Source organism: Sesamum indicum, linkage group LG15 (assembly GCF_000512975.1).
Source record: "Sesamum indicum cultivar Zhongzhi No. 13 linkage group LG15, S_indicum_v1.0, whole genome shotgun sequence".
NCBI classification, from domain to species: Eukaryota; Viridiplantae; Streptophyta; class Magnoliopsida; order Lamiales; family Pedaliaceae; genus Sesamum; species Sesamum indicum.
The window spans coordinates 9729986-9752008 of record NC_026159.1 but is presented as its reverse complement, the minus strand read 5'-3'; the positions used below and the strand labels follow the sequence as shown (position 1 = coordinate 9752008).

Below are 22023 nucleotides of genomic sequence, written 5' to 3'. Positions count from 1 at the left end.
GATGAACTTTTTGTCATAAATAAATTTATAATTTTTTTATTAATTATGAATAATTCTAATGTGAGAAAATATTTGTTACATTTATTAAAATCATTTGTGAGGAACATGGCCTAATATGACAACATGTGGAGTCACATACATTTATTTTTTGTGAGAAAAATTATCAATACGAGGAAAAAAATATTCCATGTGAGGATAGATTCATCTTAGAACAATTTATTTGCGATGAAAATATTTTTTTATGTGAGAAAATTAAGTTTCGTCATGTTATCCTAATTTTGGTCTAATGTGAGGGCGTTTTTGCGACGAGCTTGTGACGAAATTTTACTTTTTGTGAGGAAAAATTACCTTGCAAAAAGACACATTTTTTGTAGTGACGCTTGAAGCCATGTAAGAAAAATCAACACAGGTAAATTTGATTTTTACATATTTTGCCTCTTTGTATTTTTTTTGTTATTCTATATGGCCTTTATTTTATATTATACACAGAAAGCGAGGGAAAGATCAAGCGTACACCCCTTGATATGGATTTATTGCTTTTAATAGTTAACTTTCAATTTTTCGCGTTTATGTCACGCTTTCCAGGCCGATCCACTCCCTTCACACACATAGATCACTGAGGAGGAAAAGGAATTAATTCCGAAAGATGTAAATAATTGGATTATTTACGCATAGGATGATCCATTGGATGGATAATAAAAGATTAAATTAATTAGATTAATTTAATTGGGCTTGTCATAATTAATAAATTGGATTTATTAATTAGAGATATTTGAACTTATGTCTTTAATCGGATTAAACGCATTGTGCTTAATCTAGTTTAAATTTTATTATAATGGATATAATAAATTCATTGGACCTTGGACTTATTATAATTTATTTAAAATAAAACTTGATCCATTAAATTAAGGTCCATTCGGTAAAGGGTTGACTTTCAAGAAATGAATGGAAGAGTTGGACTCTTCCATACTTGGAAACTAGAGGTGACCGAGAAAAGTGCAACTCAACCATATACGACGACCTTTCTATATTGTATGATTGGATCATACCATGTAGAAGGGAGCTTTACTTATGGGATTGAGTCGAATGTATCTAGACACATTTTTACTCTCCCATATAAGCAATACATATATATACATCATTTATATGGTATAATTGAATTATACCTTGTTAAAGAGAGCTTGCCGTGTGGGATTTAGTGAAATGTATCTAGACACATTTTCACTCTCCCATACAAGGAATGTATGTATTTGTGTACACCATAAACCCACTTTGGCTTAGCATGCATTTTGGGCCCTTTTTCTCCCTCTCTCACATTCCCACACTTTCTCTTGCTCTCTTTGGTCTAGAATCAAGTGTAGAGTTGTAGAAAATATTAATAAAGAGAATACACTAACTCATAGTATTGTTGTTTTTTATCATTTTCTTCCAAACGGATTTTTATGTCCTCTAGGAAGGAGATCATAATCTTTCTTCCCTCGGTGGGTGTGGACATCTTTAGAAGGCTTCTAGTTTGGAGTCTAGAGTGAACAAATTGGAGGTACGCTTTGCCGGTTGAAACAAAATGCAAAGAGGTAATAATCATTTACATTATATGTTTCTATTTATTCTTTTATATTTATCTATAGCTTAGTATGTGTGCTCGCTTGTTTTTATTTTAATCCTCATACTAAATCGAATACCCGGATACCACCAAGGGTACACCCCTTTGTCGGATTGAATTTTAATTATACATATTTATGGCTCTTTGTTTTTTTTTTTTTTTTCGCATTTCCACAATGCTTTCCCAGTCCAATACACTCCCTCACTATGTCATTTGAAAGATTTTTTAATCAACTAACTAACCAAAAAATCCACGTTATGATTTGGACTTGGATTGATTGATATACACTCTATTGACTAGGACATGTGAGGTCTACTTGGAAATTCAAAAATCTATTACTTGAAGATTACCGGCTCGTTATCATCAATCTACTAGGAGCTAAACCAGAGATATTTTAGGATGACATGTCTTAATCTGTTGGCAAATTGTATGACGTATCTGCCTAACTATATAATGACGTGTTCGACTGCAATGAGCTCGATTCTTGAGCCTGTCAGTTCAGTAAACTCAAAGAGAGATAATATTATAGGTTTTACCTCCCAGCTGGTGGGTTAGCTTATTTGCAACCATTGTGGCTGATATGTATTGTTTGTGGGCTTAGCTCATGAAATATTTCAGGGACACCCACTCCAGGAGTGCTAAACTAGAGCTGGATTGCTAAACTATGTAGGATTTCGTACAAAAAGTAAAAGGACTTTTGTGCTCATGGACAAGACAAATCCTGCTATGCTTCCTAAGTACTGTTGATCGACTAAGGGTTTCTACCTGGAGAGTCCTTCCATCCAAAGGAACTAGAGTGCATGGATCTAGAAAATTTTGAATTTTATCTACAAAAAGGATAATTAATAATTATTGCAAAAGATAAGGGAGGGAATGGTACCTGTCCGACTCAAGAGTTTACGCGTAGTGTAGTTGGCAGGCTCATGCGAGCTGGAAGCCCTAGTCCTATGCCGATGGGCCAAACTAGGGCATGTGATTGGACTATATTCAGTTTTTCTAAGGGGTCACTAATTTGGCTGAAGCACCAAAATAGAGTAGATTTGAAAGATACGGGACACAATTGAGAAACTAAAAAATTAGAGGACCTAATTGAGAAATCCCTAAAGCTATGGGACCAAAATTGATTTGAAGCCTTAAAATAATGAAAGAATATGAATACTTACCATGTTCAAGTTTATTTTCATCAGAAATATTTTCTGTATATTTTTCATCAATAGCCTTAAAAAATTATTGTTGTATCAGAATAGCTTTCAATTTTTCTGCCAAATATTAAAATTATTTTTTCCATCAAAAGGTTGCAACTTATAGCCAATCATTATTACAGACAAATATTAACAAAAAAATTCAACAGTTAACAAAGATATTGACAGAAATAACAACAGTTCACAGGAAAAATCAACAGTTAAAAACTTGCAATGTCACAATGGATAAAACAGAAAGTTCCCAGGCCAAATCTTGACCAGATACCAGACGACCTCACGTGTCCGTGCCAGGTGAGGGATTAGCAGGGAGTTAAGCCTCACGTTAATAGAAAATAAGTTTAAGAGTAGGATAAAAAATCGACAGAAAATATAAAGACAGTAACAGTGCTTCAACAGGTATACTCAACAGTTTAGAACATGCACAAAGCAATTAGCACAAATCTACATAAACAATAGCACAAAGCAGTTAAACGAGTCAAGAGAAAGATGTTACCATAGGTCGTCTGATGCAGAGCGCAAGGCTCTGATACCACTGTAGGGGAATATCCCTTTAGTGAGTTCTCCAAACTCAAGCTTTAATCAACTATTACAAAAATAGTGGGTAGGAAACCCTTAAAATTGCAAACCTAGATAAAAATATACAACAAAAATAATGGAGAATACAGATCTTTTAAACTAATTACAGATCTAAGAACAAAATACTCAAAAATAATAAAATGCAACGACTCAGAGAAGACAGTAGAGGGTCTTCAGTCGTTAGGAATGCCCAAAGGCCAAGATAGCCTTTTAAAGAGGCAAGCATTAAAGAGGCAGAGGAAATGAGCCCCGTGGATGAAGGATTTCAAGACCATCGAAAAATAGAGGCAGGAGAAACCAGGGAGAGAGAGAGATGAGGAAGGAGCGATTAGAGAGGAAGATAAACGATTGCTAAAAGCCATTAGGGTTAGGGTTTGTATTATATAGGATGGACAACTGGGTCAGGTAGTGGGTCGAACCATTGGCCAAGATGGTGGATTGTTGTGAACCTTCCTAGTGAGAATAGATGATGGGCCTTTTGGGATGGGCCTATCATTAAGGGTCATGGACCATTTATTTTCTACACACTTGATATTGCAGAAAGTTCATAGTTTTTCTATTTAATTTTATCTTCTAAATGTGAAATTATTTATCTGCAAATTATGTATTGAATTTTTTCTCCATTTTTGGATTTTTTCCCCATTTTTTTATTTTTTATTTATTTTATTTCTATTAAAAGGTTGGGGGCCTAAGTACAAATAATTACATACGTTGGGGGCTGTCTGCATTTAACCTTAATAAGTTCACCGAATGCAAAATCGCCCTCAGATGCGTGTACACACGCGGATGGAATATTCCATCATTATTCTCCGAAAAATATTAAGTGAAACAAAATCAAAAGATTAGATGAAAAAGTATAAAAAGAAAAATTTGAGGCAAAGTGCAAATCATCCCATACGTTGGGGGCCTATTCTGACTCCGAGGAAGAATAGAATAGAATCTCTACCTATCCAATTCAACAAGCTAGCTTCCATGAGGAACTAGCGATCTTGAGTGAATGACGATATCTGCTTTTTACCCTAAATGAATTGTTTCAAATAAAGATATAATATAGTGGAAAGAAATTTATGCAATTTCTCTATGATGTATTTATTTTAATATCTAAAGATAAAATGACCATCATATAAAAAGATAATAAAATAAATAAATAAAAAGACATGAATTAGTGTCAAACTTAGATTAATTCATTTGTAATTACTCATATATCAAAGGAACGTCGAAATTTGAATACTAATTAAATTATTTATAATTATACAGACAACAAAATAGCATTAATAGCAAAATTCAAATACTAAAAATTGGATAAATTACATTGACATCTTTCGAGATTAGGTCAAAATATACCATTACCCTTTACTTTTTATAAAATTATAATTACGCCCCCTGAAGTTAAAGTTATAACAAAACTTACAAAAATACTTCCTCAAAAAATATTACACTAACATCCTTTTATAAAATATAGAACATATTTGTGTAATTTGATCTAATATGAGTGGTGTCAATATAATTTACCCAAAATTTTACAAGTGTTTAAATTATGCACATGTGTTGGCATGTTGGTTCTAGTGCAGTAGATATAGGGTGGGTAAGCTAATGCCTTGTACACATACACTGTTATCATTTTCACTATCCCCATCCTTCCTTCAGACTCCTCATTGGTACGTACTTCCTCTCTCTCCCTCTCGCTCTCTCTCCGTATGAATTTGCTGTACATGTGTCTACGAGAATTGGTGCTTCTGGATATTATTTTCAGTCATTATATTGATTCTTTTGTGATGCTTACTGAAATGAACATCAAATTTAGCGTTTAATGGGTCCGTTTACGCTGGCTGTTGATGCAAAGAGCTCTGGTGGAATCTCTTCAGGTGATTTGAGTTCCCTATTTTGTTGTAATTGTTTTATTTCTGAGCTTTGTGTAACTGCATAAGGTTTTGTTTCGGTCAGAATTTGCAAGAACAATCTTGTGGCGGAGCTTGGCGGAAAAATCATGTTGTTGAATGAATTTGCTAGTGATTCATTTCATCGTTGATATTTTGAATGCCTGAAAGTAAATTAATTACGAGTGCTTTGTATTTTGTTTGTGTAGTTTATATGCAATTTCGTGACGAGACTTCTTCTAAATTGCATTTTGTGCTTGTGTTTGCTATGAATTCTGGTTGAGCTTACCAAACAAGTAGAAGGAAGAAAACATGATTTTGGGTTTTTCTACTAATGTAATTTTTTTTATCTTTGCAGACGCCTCAAATAGGAAAATGCAAGAGCTTCAGTTGGAACCAAAAAAGTTCTTTGCCTCGGTTAATGCACGAGATGAAAATCCATTTGATTTTCTGCGTATATTATTTGGTATGCTTGAAATGTAGTTCCATATTTCTTTTACTGCTTATCTAAGTATTTAGGAAGGTTTCCATGAGAAAAACCAATGATGCATCTACAAGCATTCTCTCCTGCAGTGCTGTATTAATCTCAGCAATTGCTTATACTTCTATTCTTAGTTTACATCCAACAGTTTTTGATATGGAGAGGAGCCTGGGATGTAAGAGTTAGGAGCCCAATAGGAAAAAAGCTCCTATAATCATGGAGATAACAAACTGCATTTGATTAATCACGCTGCATTGACAAACATATGAACCCAACAATTTTTCCATCGATTAGTTTCATTGAATATTTGAGAATAAATTTGCAGAGGGTGTAATAGCTGGTGGCACAGCTGGTGTCGTGGTTGAAACAGCTCTATATCCTATTGATACAATAAAGACCCGGCTGCAGGTCAGTTTCTGATATGCAGTACATAATGATTAAAGGAGGTTTGGTGTCCAAAGTTCTCAACGCTACTAGATATTTTTAGTTTTTTCTTGTTTTCTTTGGGTTGGCACCTGGCAGTGTCACGGATTAGAATGAATCGAGTGTTATATTCTGACATCCCTGATAAAAATTCATACTTGAGAAGTAAAGGGAGGGAAAGTAAGCAAAGATGATAAAAACTTGAAATGATTAAGTTGGCTATTGCATGTCTGGCAAGTGAAGATGTTGTTTTGCTTATGTCAATGTTAATGTTTTCTCCATGTATGTTCTATGGTTAAAAAACATACGAAGACCTGTAAATCACAGAATTTCCCTTCTGCTCAGTGCTGCCTTGAGATGAGAAAGGGATGAACAAGAATGTCTTTGATTATCTTCGACAAATGCTAGCTATGTCTTGACACCTTATGTTGGCCTGAATAGTTTAACTGTTTTGCAGGCAGCACGTGGTGGAGGTAAAATAATTCTCAAAGGGTTATATTCTGGACTTGCTGGAAATCTTGCTGGGGTCTTACCGTAAGGACATGTTTAAATGTGTTTGTTATGCATTTACCACGATCGCATTGTGGAATATGCTATCCAGTGTTGTCTATGTTTCACTTTTTATTTCAGTTATTTCAGGCTATTTATTTGGTAATATGAATGAACTTATATTATAAGCAGTAAGTTAGCAACATATATATACATGCACGCATATATATATGTATTGACTTGTTTATTCTCTGTTAGAATTTGTACTGATTTCTGTTTTGAAGAGTTGGGATCCTCAAGTGCCCCTCCATTTGAATGTGTTAACTGTTAAGTAAACATGCTTCTACGTTTATTTACGCTTTTGGACTCAACAGTTTTAAATGTTGCTTTTTATGAATTAATAAAACCGAATAGAAGTAAACAGGAGGAGTTGGTTCCATTACAAAGTAAATGCATATTCCTGTTTATTAATTGACATTGTGGGTTTATTGATTAAGTGCCATCTATTATTGGTTATGCCGAAGGGTTTCTGTCGGAATAAACCTAAAGATGTTTCTAGTTAGTAATAATACAGATCCTTTTCCATGACAATGCCCTCGGAGGCTTAAACAGAACAGATTTTGTTATTTAATAAGAAAGAATATGCAGGATTTGTGAGATGTGGTCTGATTGATAACTATTCTGACAGTGCATCTGCTGTCTTTATTGGTGTTTATGAACCTGCGAAGCAACAACTATTAAGGAACCTTCCTGAAAATCTCAGTGCCGTGGCTCATCTGGTGAGAGGATCTCTATTCACCTTTATAGTTAATGTTTCAAATCCTCACCACATTAGGTTTTTCATTTCAGTTCCTAAAGTTAATATCCAAATCCCTAATCCCTAACCTAAGCAGCAGAAAAGTGCTTTTTGGTTTCACATGGCACCTTAATGCCTTCAAATTCATTGAATTTCTTCATCTCTAGGCTTTCCTATTCACCATCTACCTCCTATTAGGTGAACTTCCCTTCACCTTTTCCCTCTTTTGACACATGTCTCCTTTTTGTGCAATGTACCACTTGATTGAAGTCATGCCAATAGCTATAGGATGCCTTATTTTCTGTTTCTAGCTTCTAATTTCATTTTTGCTATCATTGGCCTTATTACATTTTACTTGTAAACCTTGCAGACCATAATTAAGGTATGTGTATGTGACATAATCTAACATCATATAAAGCATGTATGCATAATAGGCTGGGTTTGTCAAAAAATGGAAGCCGGTGCCAAGTTTTTTATTGACCCTACTATCTCAAGAAAGACTGACCTACTAGATCCATTTCTATTTTTAAATATACTAGAAATATTATTTCACTATTACTTAAAAATGAGAAAATAATGCTATTGACAAAGGACTGTATATTGCAAACTTATGTATAAATGTGATTTTTTCAAATTATGATTTCAGACATACTTTTTTACTTTCATTTATAGTGAAATGATAAATTATTTATATTACATTCTTACTTTTCTTTATAAGATTACTTTGTTATTTTTCTATGTGAGTTTGTACAGAAACAAACATACTATACACATATCAAGTAATACATAAACTGTTAACAAAATATATAATGTTTAAATGGGTAAATGGATGGGGTTCCAAAACATAAAAACCCTGTGATTGTCCTAAACACTCAGCAAGTGGGATAGACTGGGTTGACTTTGACTAGTTGCCATTGCTTACAAATTATGGGTGACTTCTTCTGGGATATAAGTATCATGCCATACACATATGACTATGCTAATCATCTCATAGTATATATAATGTTTAATTGTGGAACCTGTGTTGTCTTAAACAGATATAAATTTTTTTGGAAAAGCCTGATATTCATAAGTACTCAAGGTTTCTAATGCAGAATAGTCTGAGTTAACTTGAATCATACTGAATTACTCAAAAGAATGCTAATCTATATCTCCTAAACTGATCCATTATTTTTCTGTTAGTTTTTGTCCCAGCCTGGGACCAAAGTAGCTCCTCCAGGCACACAGCCTATGCCCGCCTTTGTGATCCCTCTTCCAGTTGCCTTCCTTGAAATGATTAGATCCACGCATCCCTCAATCAGAGTTTTTTCTTCCCTCCCAGCGGCTTTGAGTTGTGCTGTGTCTAATACTGTATATTGGGCTTTTGTGCTGGCTAGCACATCCAGTAGAACCCACACATATTTATGCCCATCAGTACATATCTATGCTGGGTTCTTGTTAAATATAATGTACGTTCTAATCGCAGATATCATACAGGATTCTCGTCGGAGTATTGGTACTTTTATATGCTCAATCAGGAATTGAACCCTTTTAGAAACTTATGAAGGCACTTTTTCTAATGTTGCTTCATTTGAGTCTCTGATTTTTATGTAGACTGCAGGTGTCCTTGGCGGCATTGCATCTTCTTTCATTCGTGTCCCTACAGAGGTAGATGTCTTAATCTCTCCAATTGTCTTTTATCTTTTAACTTTCTGGATCCTTTATTTACTAACTTGCTTCATTGCCACCTTGTGTATTACTATTGTTGCTGGTGTCATACCTAGTCTTGATGTTTCAGGTTGTTAAGCAACGGATGCAGACAGGTCAATTTACCTCTGCTTCTGATGCTGTCCGGCTTATTGCCTCCAAAGAAGGCTTTAAGGGTCTTTATGCGGTATGCTACTACTACTAGTGTTTTGGGGTCATTACCAGGAATATCAATTCATGGCATTTTCCTTTTAATGGCTGCTTTACATAGAGTGTGCTAACTCAAAATTATTATAGGGATATGGATCATTTTTGCTGAGGGATTTGCCATTTGATGCGATCCAATTCTGCCTCTATGAACAGCTTCGGATTGGTTATAAACTGGCAGTAAGATTTCTACTCTTTTAGGATTGTTTGTTTGATAATTTTATTGTTTGTTGACCTTACTTTTTTACTATTTTAGATACACCTCTCTGATAGACTATATAACTTATTCTAAAGTTGACTTTCCTTCTTATAAATTGGGTGGAAACTATTTCCAGCTGCGTGCTTTTTTATTGTCCCAAGTATGACCCTGGAGTCTTGACAACTTCATCAATTCATGCCAAAATAAGCTGTTAGGTATTATAGACTTCTCGAATATTTGACATTATTCTGATAATGCTGAGTTTCTATTGTTTTATGTGAATGTCTAACCAGGCAAAGAGAGATCTCAATGATCCTGAAAATGCTATAATCGGTGCCTTTGCTGGTAATTGCACTTCCTAGAGCTTTCTATTATTTTCATGGATACATTTGACAGTTACATTTGCACTTTGCTATTCTTTCGTCTCTCCCTTGTCTCATTATTATTTTCATTGTTATCTTATTTTGTATTTACCATATTGTTCCAATTTTCTTCATTGGAGTTCCTAGAATGGCTTATATGAAAGGATTTCTATTAATAATTACATTTCTGACCAGATCCTTGATTTTCTGTAACTTTAGGTGCTCTGACTGGAGCCATAACCACTCCTCTGGATGTGATTAAGACCAGGTTGATGGTTCAGGTATACAAATCAAACAACATGTTATTTTCTGCATGAAGGGGTGCCTTAGTGTGTATGTGGATGAAGATGTCCTAACCATTTTATTAAAGAATCATACACATGTATCGCGTTCCTCCCTCTCAGCATTTTGCCTGGTGAATTTTAATTCCATGTTACTTTGCAGGGTTCAGCAAACCAGTATAAAGGTTTTTTCGACTGTGTCCAGACTATTGTCAGAGAAGAAGGCCCTAGTGCTCTACTCAAGGTAGGTCTCGTTCTTCTGTTACTAGTAATACTCAAAATTATGAAGCTAGTTCAAATCCTCTAGACATATACAAAGAAATTGACGGCGCAAAAATCAACCAATATAATGGGATCCATTTCCTGCTAATCAATGGTTTTGAACTTCTACTACTATTTTGATCATTACAAAATACAAAACATCTCTGGCCAAGTTTGGGGCCATATAGCATGTCCAAGTGAAAAACATGTTTATTGGTTTATATCTTGCATCTCAGGGAGTTGGGCCAAGAGTGCTGTGGATAGGCATCGGTGGTTCTATATTCTTTGGTGTCCTTGAAAGAACAAAGCGATTCCTTGCAGAGAGGCGTCCTAATGATCAGAGGTATTCAAAGACAGAGTAGATGGTAAAACTGCAAGAGGCAATTGATTCCAAATGCCAACCAGTAGGATCATACAGCTGACATGTTCTTACAAGTTGATTCTTGTAGATCTTTGAGGAAATAGACTGTAACATTAATTTTCCCCTTCTCTGGCTAGCACATAGGATGGGTACGCCATAAGTTGGGAAATTTGTTTTATACTTTTGTTGCACTGAAAATTAGTGAGAGAAAGCAATTAAATGATCGGGTTTAGTGCAACTTCTATGGACTGTTATCCATTGTGTCAAGAGTGTCAGCAAAATACAGAATTCATATGTAGATGTTGGGTAGTTGAAGTTTGATTAAACTGAGACTGAAAAATGAAAATGCATCATGCAAGAGAGTAACTTAGAATCCTTGGCATGTCTGCAGGAATACAGAGCTCAGTTTACTTTGTTTATGTTTTTTCTTGAACAAAAGAATGATCCTTCCTGGTCTGCTGAGCTACCTGACCATTCTCATTACAGCTTCCCATTCTTCAAACGTTGCTGACTAAGATCCTCAGGATTCTAAATGGAGGAATCATTGATCATTTAGGATTTATACTAGGGTTAATTACACTTAAAACCCCCTAAAAATGCAAAATTTATACTCTCCCTAAGAAATTTCAAAATTACACTTACACTCTCTTCAAAAAATTTTCATATACACTTTACACCCCTTCGTCAGGGTTTGAAGGGACAATGTTATGTCAACATAAAAAATTATATTATTTTTTATTTTTTTTCATTTAATATTTTCACGTATATTTTTATATTTATAAGAAACATGTAATATATATATATATGGAGTGAGTTTAATATTATTATATTTTTCCCTTACAAGTAGAAAATTATTACATAGAAAAACTCAATGACTAGTAAAATTGAATTTTTTTTTTTTTTTTTTCTGTTATCAACTTTTTGCTTTCAAACCATAACGAAAGATGATCTTGTGTAAATCGAAAATTTCAAAGAGAATAACTGTAATTTTAAAACTTGTATTCGAAAAAGCATAATTTCGAATTTTTAAAAAGAGTTAAATTTATTTATATATATCGTCTCCTACCTCTTAGACATAAGTAGTTTGATTTATTTCTAGTTATCCCTAAAAAATCCATCCTATATATTGAGGTTGGGTACTTCAATAATCTACAACTACAAGTCTGGAACCTTTTCCTTTCTACAACTCAAAATGACGAAATGGATATACTCTGAAGCACAATTGGATTCAATTTCTCCTGCAATAAAGACTGCTAATGGATTGATGCCTATCAAAGTCTGGCTCATTATTTGCAAGAAGTCATCGATTAGAACCGTCTTTGCACTAGTAAAGTGGTTATGCAAATGAATCAATTTAAACACAAGTCCACTTACAATAGCAAACCAATGACTTGATTATGATGAATGAATTAGGTCTGTGTTGCATCTTGGTAGAGTTCTCGCATTTCGGTAGAGCTATGGTGACTGATTCACTCTTTAAATAGTAATAATACTCAAATCTATCATTCCACCACAGTAAAATACTCGTATGATAATGCTCAAGGAGTGTTATCTGGATCTCAAAGTATATACAACATGACAAACCCAAAATTGGCGCACATCTTATTCTTGAGTGAGAGATATGTACATATTGTACATGCTTTACAATGCATTCTTTCTCACAGCAAAAACAAAAATTACACTCGTACACACACTAAACTGGCCTCAATTTGAAAGAATTTAAAGCAAAAGAATGAACTGATGCCTAAAACCCGCATTTTTCAAACTCACCAGCACTACCTACTTGTATTGTTCTCAAGGCTCTGTGCTACATACACTAAACAGAGAGCAAAACTCGTGATTCAAAACAAGGAGCTTTACCTAACATATATTCACATGATCTTTTGGTGGCATCAGTCACGCCCCAATCAGCGGTTGAAGCTTCAACAACCAATTACGCTTATCACGCAGAGATATTGTGATTTGGTCATTAGTGCTTGGGGAGCTACATCAGGGGGAGGTATGCACCTCCATGCCCTTTCCTCAGGATAAGGGGTCCAGCATTTTCAGGAACCTTATCCAATTCCCTGTTGCAAGCATCAATTACATCGTCAAACCCTGTCGCTGTGGTCGCCAAATGTAATTTTAACCTGAAGTCTCGAGTCCTTTTCAGCAAGCATCTAAATGATCTCCCTAGGTACTTTGCCCAATCTGCTGGCAGTCCTCCTCCAGTTAACCAGACGGAGAACTGGGACTGGTCGCCGCGGGCCTGCATTTCAGACCGATAAAATCTTGCAAGTTCGACAAGCATTGATGGCTGGAGAGGTAGCACAGCAACAAATTCAGCTACAAATTGCTCTGTAAGCTCTGGGTTGAGCATCTGTTCCCACAGCACTAGAGCCCATTCGCTTGGCTGGTTAAGACCATACGCTTCAGCAACAATTAGTGCCTCCTGAAACCGGGACTGCTCTACTAGTATTCGTCGTGCATTGGTTTCAGAAAGATCAAGCCATTTTGTGTCTGGCATTCGGATCTGGAGGGATACAAGTGATGCCTGAGCACAAGCTCTGCGAGTGTTGTTGCCAGCATCAACAGAAGAGTGAACTTCAGCAGCCTCAATGTAATATCTCATGGATTGAAGCAGGTCTTCATTTTGATCCTTGTCATAACGGTAAAACCACTGCTGAGATGATTGCCTTGCACGTAACTCCAAAAGAGAAGCAGTTTCATGCTTCATGTCAAAGTGATTGTAAACCTGAACAAGAGAAAAATGTAATGGACTCAATAAATGATTAACCAAAGGTGATATTTAGATTTTAAAGTGAAGGATGGAAAAAGGGGTCTAGTTTTTGTTATGGAGATCTGAAGATCATTTTGTACTTTTGGGGAACCACAGGGAATGGGTGGTAAGAGGATTGCTGAATATACGAACCATGGCAAATGCATCAAGATCATTTGGATTAAACTGCTTAAGAGATGTCAGAACAGCCATTCGGAATCCTCTAACCGCCTCAGCAGTACCACTGTTTGCATCTGCAGCAGCTGAATATTTTTGGAGGAGGAGATCCAGTTGGCCATTTTCGATAAGAATCCCAAGTATGAAATTTAGTGCATGGAAGTTTCCAACTCCTGTTATCAAGCGAGCAAGACATGAGAAATCACCCTCCCAAACATATGCTTCTACCCTCGTTGCAGCAAGAGCTACAAGCACATCAACTCCATCAAGGCATGCTGACAACTTGTAGAAGTGGTGTGATAGAATAAGCAGCTCAACCTGCATCAATTTTTGGGAAAAATAAAGTTACCACCTAAAATGATATCAGCACAAGAAAACGGGCCTTAGTAAGATAATGAATTCAATCGTCCTTGTTTCCATGAGAAAAGGGGCACCAGTCACGTAGTGGAGAAGAATTGAAATTATGAGTTCCTATGACAATGTCCATGCACTTGATGAACATTTCCAAAGTCCTTAGCCTTCACTGGTGGCATGAGGCCGGCATCATAGGCGGAAGTTGTACATGACTCGAATGAAGCAAGACTAAAGCTTTGCCCCTTGATATTTAAAGGAGAATAAACATTACCTCACATGCATGTGGTATTTCTTGCCCTGTGATTACTAATCTCATCAATGCATGGCCAATTTCTGAATCAGAAGGACAAAGCTCAGCCCATTTTAAGAAGTCAGAAAATCTCCATAGCAGTGGAGCAGGTCCCTCCTCCTTCTGAGAATCCATATATCCCCCACGATGTGCAGCTAATAGACCCTGAAAAACGTCGAAGGAATGCCAATTAATGGGAAAATCTAAAGAAGTTTCTCAAACAACTATATTTACACTGCTTGCTCAAACCAAGTAGGCCGAGCATGATAAAATAAAATAGTGTTTGCAGCAGTTCACGAATTAAAGTGGCATAAAATGTAATGGATTCACCAGAGGAAGAAAATTCTTCTTGGTCACTCCCAATTCCATAATAACAGCAGCACTGATAGTATCTAAATTTCAAATTCATACTCGAAGTATAAAATTAATTTAAATAAAAAACAGATTCACCTTTAGAAATGATTCAGCAAGAATTTGAGCAATACTGGCAGCTGGCATTGAGTGAGTTCGAACTAAAAGATTGGCTTCCTCAAAAGAATCTTGAGCTTTGAGAGAAAGCAATTGTAGAAGTTCAATTGGCTGCTTCTCAAAGGCCTCTGCAAATGTAAGACCTAGGACATTTGCAGCCTTCACAACAGATATTATTCTCCTGCACAGTCGACGTCCACTACCTTCCATAAGAATTGTTGCCAAACTCTCCAAGACCTACATTATTCAAGAATGCAATTAACAGTTGGATTATCAATTAGGTCTATGTACAGATAGCATTCAGCAAATGCTGAATGCAAAAAACAAAAAATGAATATACAAAATACCACAGCAAATAGAAGGCGTCCTTTCACATTCTCTTCCTAAATTCTAACATTGACATGCAAATGGGATGAATGGATTTGCAGACACGTTGAACCTCCTCCACAAGAATTCTCCAATACAAAGAAGAAAGAGGCAAAGCTGAACTATACCTTCAGGGGGTCAATCACCCAACTGTCAGTCGGTAGATTGTATGACTCTATGACCCAGCGCACTTCATCATCCAGCTCTGACATGAACGCTTTGTCGCTTGGAGTTGACAGAGCAGCAAGTTTCAGAGCAGCATCTACGAGTAAGAATTCAGATGGTGTGTTCTCAGGAGATAGCTTATTTTGCAGTTGCCTGGCCGCAGTTGTTTGCCCAAAATCCAACAAAGAAAGAACAGCCCTCTCTAGTTCAGCTGGTCCAACTCTTTCCTCCCACCTCGATAATGATGCATCTATTTTAAAGTGTTCATCCAGAAACTGTGTATCATCTCTGAGATTGTGCGGAGTATATTCAGACTCAAATTTCTTATCCACGGTATCAGATAAAGGCTTTTTTGATGATCCAAAGCCTTTTGCCCTCCTTTTCGTCTTTGTGCTCCCACCAGCAGTGGTGGAAAAGCTAGAGTCAACAGTTTGATTGATTCTAACATGTGGCTGACTATTTTCCCTATCATTCTTATCTGAAGATTTGAGACTCACTGCATTTATATGATTGTCCATTTTTGTAATAATGCTTGCAGTACGATCTATTAAGTTAGAACCCTTGCCAGCTCCAGGTTCCCGTGTGGCATAGGTTAATGAATCTTCACCCTCACTCTTCATCTGAGCTTCTGATTCCACAGCCAAGAGCCACACTCTAGTCTCAATTTCACGCAGATGGTGCAGCGGATAAAACCTGTAAATATAATTCATTCTGAGTACTTCATTGGGCACTGAAGGCAGATTTTTTAAGCAAAAAAATTGGGGTGGGGGAGGGGGGTTCTCACGGATTTGACTGGGTTATCGTTCCACTGAGCCATTGCAAAGCAAGTAGCAAAATTTCATGAAGTTCTCTGGCTGGAATATCTTTTTCAGCTGCCTCTGCATGTTTAAGGAAGAATTGTCCTGCCTAAAAACCAATAAAAGTAAAGAGTGACAAGCTGAAATGAAAACATAGGGCATAGGTGGTTGGCAACAATGTAACTCTGTACCACCAACACCCATCCATCCCCGTCTCACCCTACCGCACCAAAGATTAAAAGAAAAGAAGGAAAAAGATAGGAAACTTGAAAATCACAACCAGGACAAGGACAGCATTCCAGAGATGAGGGACACAATTAAGCACTAATGTGATGCCTAGTATTCCCCGAACTAAGTTTTTAGTCTCAAAATTTCACCTGCATTGCCGGGAAGGAATATCTGATGAAAAGTGTCTGGCAGTGGCTCCACAAAGCAACCCGCTCTTCTGGGACATCCCAAAGAAATTCCTTACATTCTGCAACCATGGCTTCAGCCTAGACATAAGCAGAAACATCAAAATGCATTTAGGACAAATATATGAAAAATTGAACAAGAAAACAAACCACAGATATATACTCGCACACATTGTAGTAGAAGCTGATGGTCGGTTAACAATCAAAGTACCAAAGAATATCGCTGTAAACTATGATAACCAGGCAACAAACCATGGTCCAACCTCCAAACTGTGACACTAAACACAACGTATCTAGCACTATAGGTTACATTAAGTACTTCAGTGACTGTACAGAGCTCATAAGTCACCTATAATGTTGGAAAATAGCTAGTTATTTGACAAAGGCCAAAGCAATCAATTAAACAGTCAAGTAAATGAACGATAAGCTTTTAGCATAAAACTCATGCTCACTTGATATTGCCTCCAGTAGCAATATGATTCAGGCCTCTTGTTATGAGAACAGTTCCAATGGACGCACATCACTCTATCACAGGAGTCATTCCCTGGTACTCCCCTAGTACCAGACTGACAAACAGCAGTGCTAGATACTGAAGCAACAGGATGGTGAACAAATGAACCCCAGAAGCCAAACACCAGCAGACAATTACAACGAAGATACGACCGGCAAGAATTTTCAGTAACTACTGGCTACCCGATAACAAATCATATGAATAATTAACAAGTGTGCACATGTAAAATGTAGGCATATTGTGAGGGCCATAATAGTCGATGCAACGCATTACTTGGCACTAGCACACTTCATATTGCAGTGTCGTGGCTACTGATTTAACCTAACTGGTGGTTCAGATCTGATTTTAGTTGTTAACAACTCAGAAAAGATGTAATCAAGGATTTGCTGGACCAACTTGTCGCATATGTAAAAATTCTATGAATCTCTAGTGGGCAAAAGTAATGTAGAAGATCCTAAGCAGCTCCTAGATGAAGAAATCAAGCAACTACATAAACGCAAAAGGTAACCTAAGGGTTAAGAACAAGAGATTTTTAGGAGTTTGCTTTGGTTTGTTCAAGGGCCAGTTTACTGACATTCTGCATACAGAAGAAGGACGTAGCCTGTTGCTGTCATGAGAATTTGGTTTCAGAACTACAAGATGACTGTTAAAAGTAGCAACAGAACGACTTTATACGATGACTTCAAGGCTTCAAGCTTATGTAAAACCATCCATCTCAGGTTCTTTAATTGAAAATGATATTACAGCGTCTTTTTAATGCTTCATCATGGAGCTGATTCCAACAAAGCTCTACACTATCTAGTGAATCTCTATCACAGTAGCCTTATGAGTTATGGCTTTTGACTATTACATCTGAGAAGGCCTTTACCTACCCGATGACAAAGAGCTCCCAGTGTAGTACAATCTTGAGTTATATAAAATTGGGTGACCTACATGGCAACCAAGTTTAAGGTTAATGCTTCTCTGCTATAACATGGCACCATGGCTTGTCTTGTATGGTGAAGTATTGAAGTAGTTTGAACTCTCATCTCAAAATGTTGAATCAACTTATGCAAGCTCACTCCTGTTTGTCTCAGAATTACACCTTTCCATTTGAGTACTGCCTGTTGGTGGTACTAAAGTGAAATATTCATTTGCCCACAGCACACTGTAAGCATGATGAGGAGCAAAAGAGTAGACAATCTTTTCTCAGTTTGCAAACTATTATGTCCTAAATGAGTATATGAATCTGGACAGTCTCTCCACAGTTGGTTGGTTTAGACAGTATATTCTAATTTGGTACTGCATTGGGCCAGGAGGCATCATACATACACATGAACCTCACTCTTGATTCCATATAAATGCAGCTTCAAATAATGTAGACACCGATCTCCCTAGTTTACATGAGGGGGAGATTTCTCACAAAAGCACTATTACCTGTCCATCACACAAGGTTGAAGGATTTTCACTTTTGTTCATTGGTTTAATATGATTAATTGATCAATCTCACCACAAAGCACCTAGCAATACAAGTGTCCACCATCTTTTAGCATAAAAGCAGATGACAACTCAAGTAGAAATTAATAGGAAAATTTTCTGGTAATTTTAGGTTGTAGTTACTCTAGAAAGTCATAATATGAAGAGAAACATAAGTAAGCAAGCTACTTTGATATGCAGTTACAGGAAAAAACAAACTTCGTGAGATCCTCTGCATATACTAATGGAAGACAGAAGCTGGAAGTTACCTGCATTTCAGTTACATGATTGGCTGCAGATTTCCAACGTGGTTCACCACTGGCCTCCAACTGCTTCGCCCAACTGCGAGCCTGTTCCCAATATCCATTCTTTTCTAAAGCGGATAGAAGCGAAGCATCATCAAATGTTTCATTTCCTAAGAGGGGGCACTCATCACTCCGCAGAGAAGGTTCAGCCATATCTATCTTCCAACATAGTTGCCCATACCGTGTTGCAGTAGACCCTCCATCACCAAAGTCAGTAGCAGCAAGGAGCCTCAGCAAGCCTCTTTTTTCATATGGAGATGGGCATGTCAAAAGCATCGCATCAGCAGCTTTCACAGCTGTGGAAATTGTCCATGAATTTCCAATTTTCCCTTCCCTTTCCCAGTGAGGTTGTGTATGAGGAGACTCTTCCTTAATTCTGATTGAAAAGGATCCAAGATGTGCTGAAGCCTCTGAAAGGCGCATTTGTGAGAAGGCCTAGGAAAGGAAAAAAAATCAGTTGATCAAATTATCCAGTTGAAGAGTGAGATTTTCTAATTAAAATAATGTAAAATACATAAAAATATCTGTTTTCAACCAAATCACAGTGTAAAATACATAAAAATAAGCTTTGCAACCAAATCATAGAGTGTAAAATACAAACAACCTAAGTAAAATGGGTATAAGAACAAACTCAGGAGAAGCACCAGAAACTTCTTTGTACTCTATACCTTGCTCAAACTGGAAGGTGAAATTAGGACTAAACTTTAGAACTCTTGCAAAGACCCATTCATATATAACATAATAATTTAGGCAGTTGCAATATTAAAAAAATGTAAATGAATGATTGGACAATCAGAAGACGTAGTTATTTTCAGATGACTTATGAACTGTCATGGTTTTGGAAGAAATAAGATATCTTACATACCCAAAATAGAAGCAACCTTCACTAGTAGGATTGACAATCACACCATACCATATGCGGAAATCAGGCATCAACATCCAGAAGGAATTCACAAAGCAATTGAGTAGATGGTTCGTTAGAGTATCAATTATAACAGAGAATTGCAGTTTTTCATGAATTACCAGATAATAATCAGAAACTAAGTTTAGTCTTGGCAAAGCTGACAACTCCTAGCAAGTAGGACATGCATTAGAGGGAAAGAAGAAAGCAATATTTCTATTTCCATATATACTGCTTTTTTCTACTTGTAATGATATTTCCTTTTTCTTTTTTTTTTTTTTTGAGAGGGATGCTTGTAATGACATTAAGTACAGTAGATTAACCAACCTGAAGAGCGCGAATAAAAGGTAACAGAGAGCATGAAGGAAGAAATATCTCGAAAGCTTGTAGCAAAGGGAGGAACAGGTGCTGCTCACAGAGCACAGCTACCATTCTTGACAAAGCAGTAGCCATGCCATTAGAATCAGTTGAAAGTATGGTATCTTCATCACCTAGTTTCTCCACTTCCTTGTCATAAATAACACCTTGTGTCTTGGAGACACCAGAACCTTTAGAAACTTGAGAGGCTGCCAAAGCCAAAGATTCCTCTGGAATGGGTCCCACGAGGCGTCGACGCTTTGAGTTTTTCCTGTTATAGTGAAATGTTATGGTTCTAGCACTAGCAGGGAGAGAATTAGTAGCCTCCACTGCAGCTCTGACATTGTTTGCAATTTGGGATGCAATATCATTAACTTTGATGGCTGAAGTCTCCCTGATAAGACATGAAATTTTAAACATTTTATTCTTACCAAACTAAAGAAAAAATCATAGTGGCAAAAGAAAAACATCCACAAGACCAACTGAGTAGAAATACTTGAAAAATTATAAACATTGTTACAATGACATGCTAGATCAAGGATGATAATCAAAACCTTGCCGCAGTTATTTCCAGCCAAACTGTTAGGCAGGATAATGGGGAGACATCAGGAAAGCAAGATGCAATCATAGCCAATATTGACCAACACAAGTTCTTAGCTTTTAGGAGAAGAGCCTCGCCAGGTCTTTCCTGTTTTTCACATTCTGCTATAATTCCGAATAATTCAACGGGGATGTAAAGGTTTTCATCTGACAAAAGAGTTCCAACCCTTCTTTCTGCAATATCCATGTTTGCCGAACTAACTTTTTTCCTAGACTGCATGCTTTTCAAAACTGTCAAAATGTGAACCTTTAAGCGTGGATCACTGAACTCCTTCGATGCCTGTCACACAGCAGACAATACAAGTACAATTGCATCAGCAGTTTCAGTTGAAATACCAAGAAGGTAGTCCACAGCAAAGGAGATTTTTCCTGAAAAAAGCATTTCTTATAGGGATATGAAGCTTACCACTTGGATTACTGTTTCAAAGGGATATTTTCCAACCTGGGCTTCTGACAAAAACCCAACCTAGTTTGACGAAAACAAATGACTTTACTCTTAGAAACCAGAAAAGCCAATGATTAACATGATAAAAATGAAAAAGGGATATCAGAAAAGTGTACCCAATCATTATCCCTTGCTAAGACAGCAAGATATTTAGTGCTTAAAGGAATGTTATGCATCTGACAAAAAGCTGTGACCAATTGCCACTGCTGGCTCGTGGCTTTCTGTTGAGACCTTAAATCCGCTCCACTTCCATTTCCATTTGACAACCATGATCCGCATGTTACTCCATTGGATGCCAATGGAAGACTTGCTTTTTCCAAATGCTGCAGAACAAGCAGCAGGGCTCGTGATGGTTGATTGTCACCTTTCTGCATTATGTTCCTGGAACATTTATGAAGATAATCGTCTGCCAGTGATCGTGCAAGAGATTCTGTTACATCAAATTCAGCAGGTGTTGGAAGAAGTACAGAGCCCCTAGGGGATAGTTGCCTATAGTGATTGTTGTCAGCAGACTTGTAGAAAGAAGATATCCTTCTCAAGGCAGTAATATCAATTCGGAGAGTACTAGCAGATAAGCCACATAGCTCCAAAAGAAACGCACATGAGGCCACCAATACAGTGTCGTCGAAATGCTCAATAGCAAGAGGTATAACCTGAAAAGGTTAAAAAATGAGGGTCAGAGTTCTACTGCAACCTGCGAGTAGAGCAAAAAGACATTATTGAGTTTAACTTTCCAGTTTTACTTTGAATATTTAAGCAATCCCTGAAAATTAGGACCTTTTTGCTTTGCTTGATGTTGGGGTATACAATCCCTCGTGCCCTCCCACCCCCCCCCCCCCCCCAAAAAAACCCCCCCCC

The 22023-nt window shown here is 36.9% G+C and overlaps 2 protein-coding genes across 5 annotated transcripts in view; one reads left to right on the top strand and one right to left on the bottom strand.

Annotated features, from left to right (window-relative positions):
• LOC105178314 (S-adenosylmethionine carrier 1, chloroplastic/mitochondrial) lies at positions 4951-11223 on the top strand. 3 transcript variants are annotated; one of them, XM_020698907.1, is made up of 14 exons: positions 4951-5039; positions 5186-5246; positions 5617-5724; positions 6065-6147; positions 6620-6696; positions 7340-7430; positions 8913-8942; positions 9041-9094; positions 9225-9320; positions 9431-9520; positions 9833-9884; positions 10121-10182; positions 10346-10426; positions 10680-11223. In XM_020698907.1, the coding sequence occupies exons 2-14, from the start codon at positions 5192-5194 to the stop codon at positions 10803-10805; spliced, it is 1005 nt and encodes a 334-aa protein (XP_020554566.1). In that variant the 5' UTR covers positions 4951-5039; positions 5186-5191; the 3' UTR covers positions 10806-11223. The 3 variants fall into 3 exon arrangements, with proteins under 3 accessions (XP_020554566.1, XP_011100076.1, XP_020554567.1); XM_011101774.2 differs by lacking the exon at positions 8913-8942; XM_020698908.1 differs by lacking the exon at positions 4951-5039 and having other exon boundaries at positions 5049-5246.
• Positions 12318-22023, bottom strand: part of LOC105178313 — a 22814-nt gene continuing 13108 nt past the window's right edge. For both annotated transcript variants that reach the window (XM_011101773.2, XM_011101772.2), the window contains exons 15-26: positions 21282-21818; positions 21127-21186; positions 20675-21000; positions 20091-20514; positions 18827-19297; positions 16556-16672; positions 16166-16287; positions 15345-16074; positions 14833-15087; positions 14365-14547; positions 13716-14057; positions 12318-13538 (exon numbers count right to left, since the gene is read on the bottom strand). In XM_011101773.2, coding sequence (XP_011100075.1) covers positions 12789-13538; positions 13716-14057; positions 14365-14547; positions 14833-15087; positions 15345-16074; positions 16166-16287; positions 16556-16672; positions 18827-19297; positions 20091-20514; positions 20675-21000; positions 21127-21186; positions 21282-21818 — 4317 coding nt within the window. In that variant the 3' untranslated portion in view covers positions 12318-12788. The remainder of the gene's footprint in view (positions 13539-13715; positions 14058-14364; positions 14548-14832; positions 15088-15344; positions 16075-16165; positions 16288-16555; positions 16673-18826; positions 19298-20090; positions 20515-20674; positions 21001-21126; positions 21187-21281; positions 21819-22023) is intronic.

Bases quoted from the DNA above. Each gene is read 5' to 3' on its own strand.
- LOC105178314 (XM_020698907.1), top strand. From the start codon at position 5,192: ATGGGTCCGTTTACGCTGGCTGTTGATGCAAAGAGCTCTGGTGGAATC. The intron at 5,725-6,064 runs GTATGCTTGAAA...ATAAATTTGCAG, and splicing joins TTTTCTGCGTATATTATTTG to AGGGTGTAATAGCTGGTGGC. The intron at 9,521-9,832 runs GTAAGATTTCTA...ATGTCTAACCAG, and splicing joins GGATTGGTTATAAACTGGCA to GCAAAGAGAGATCTCAATGA.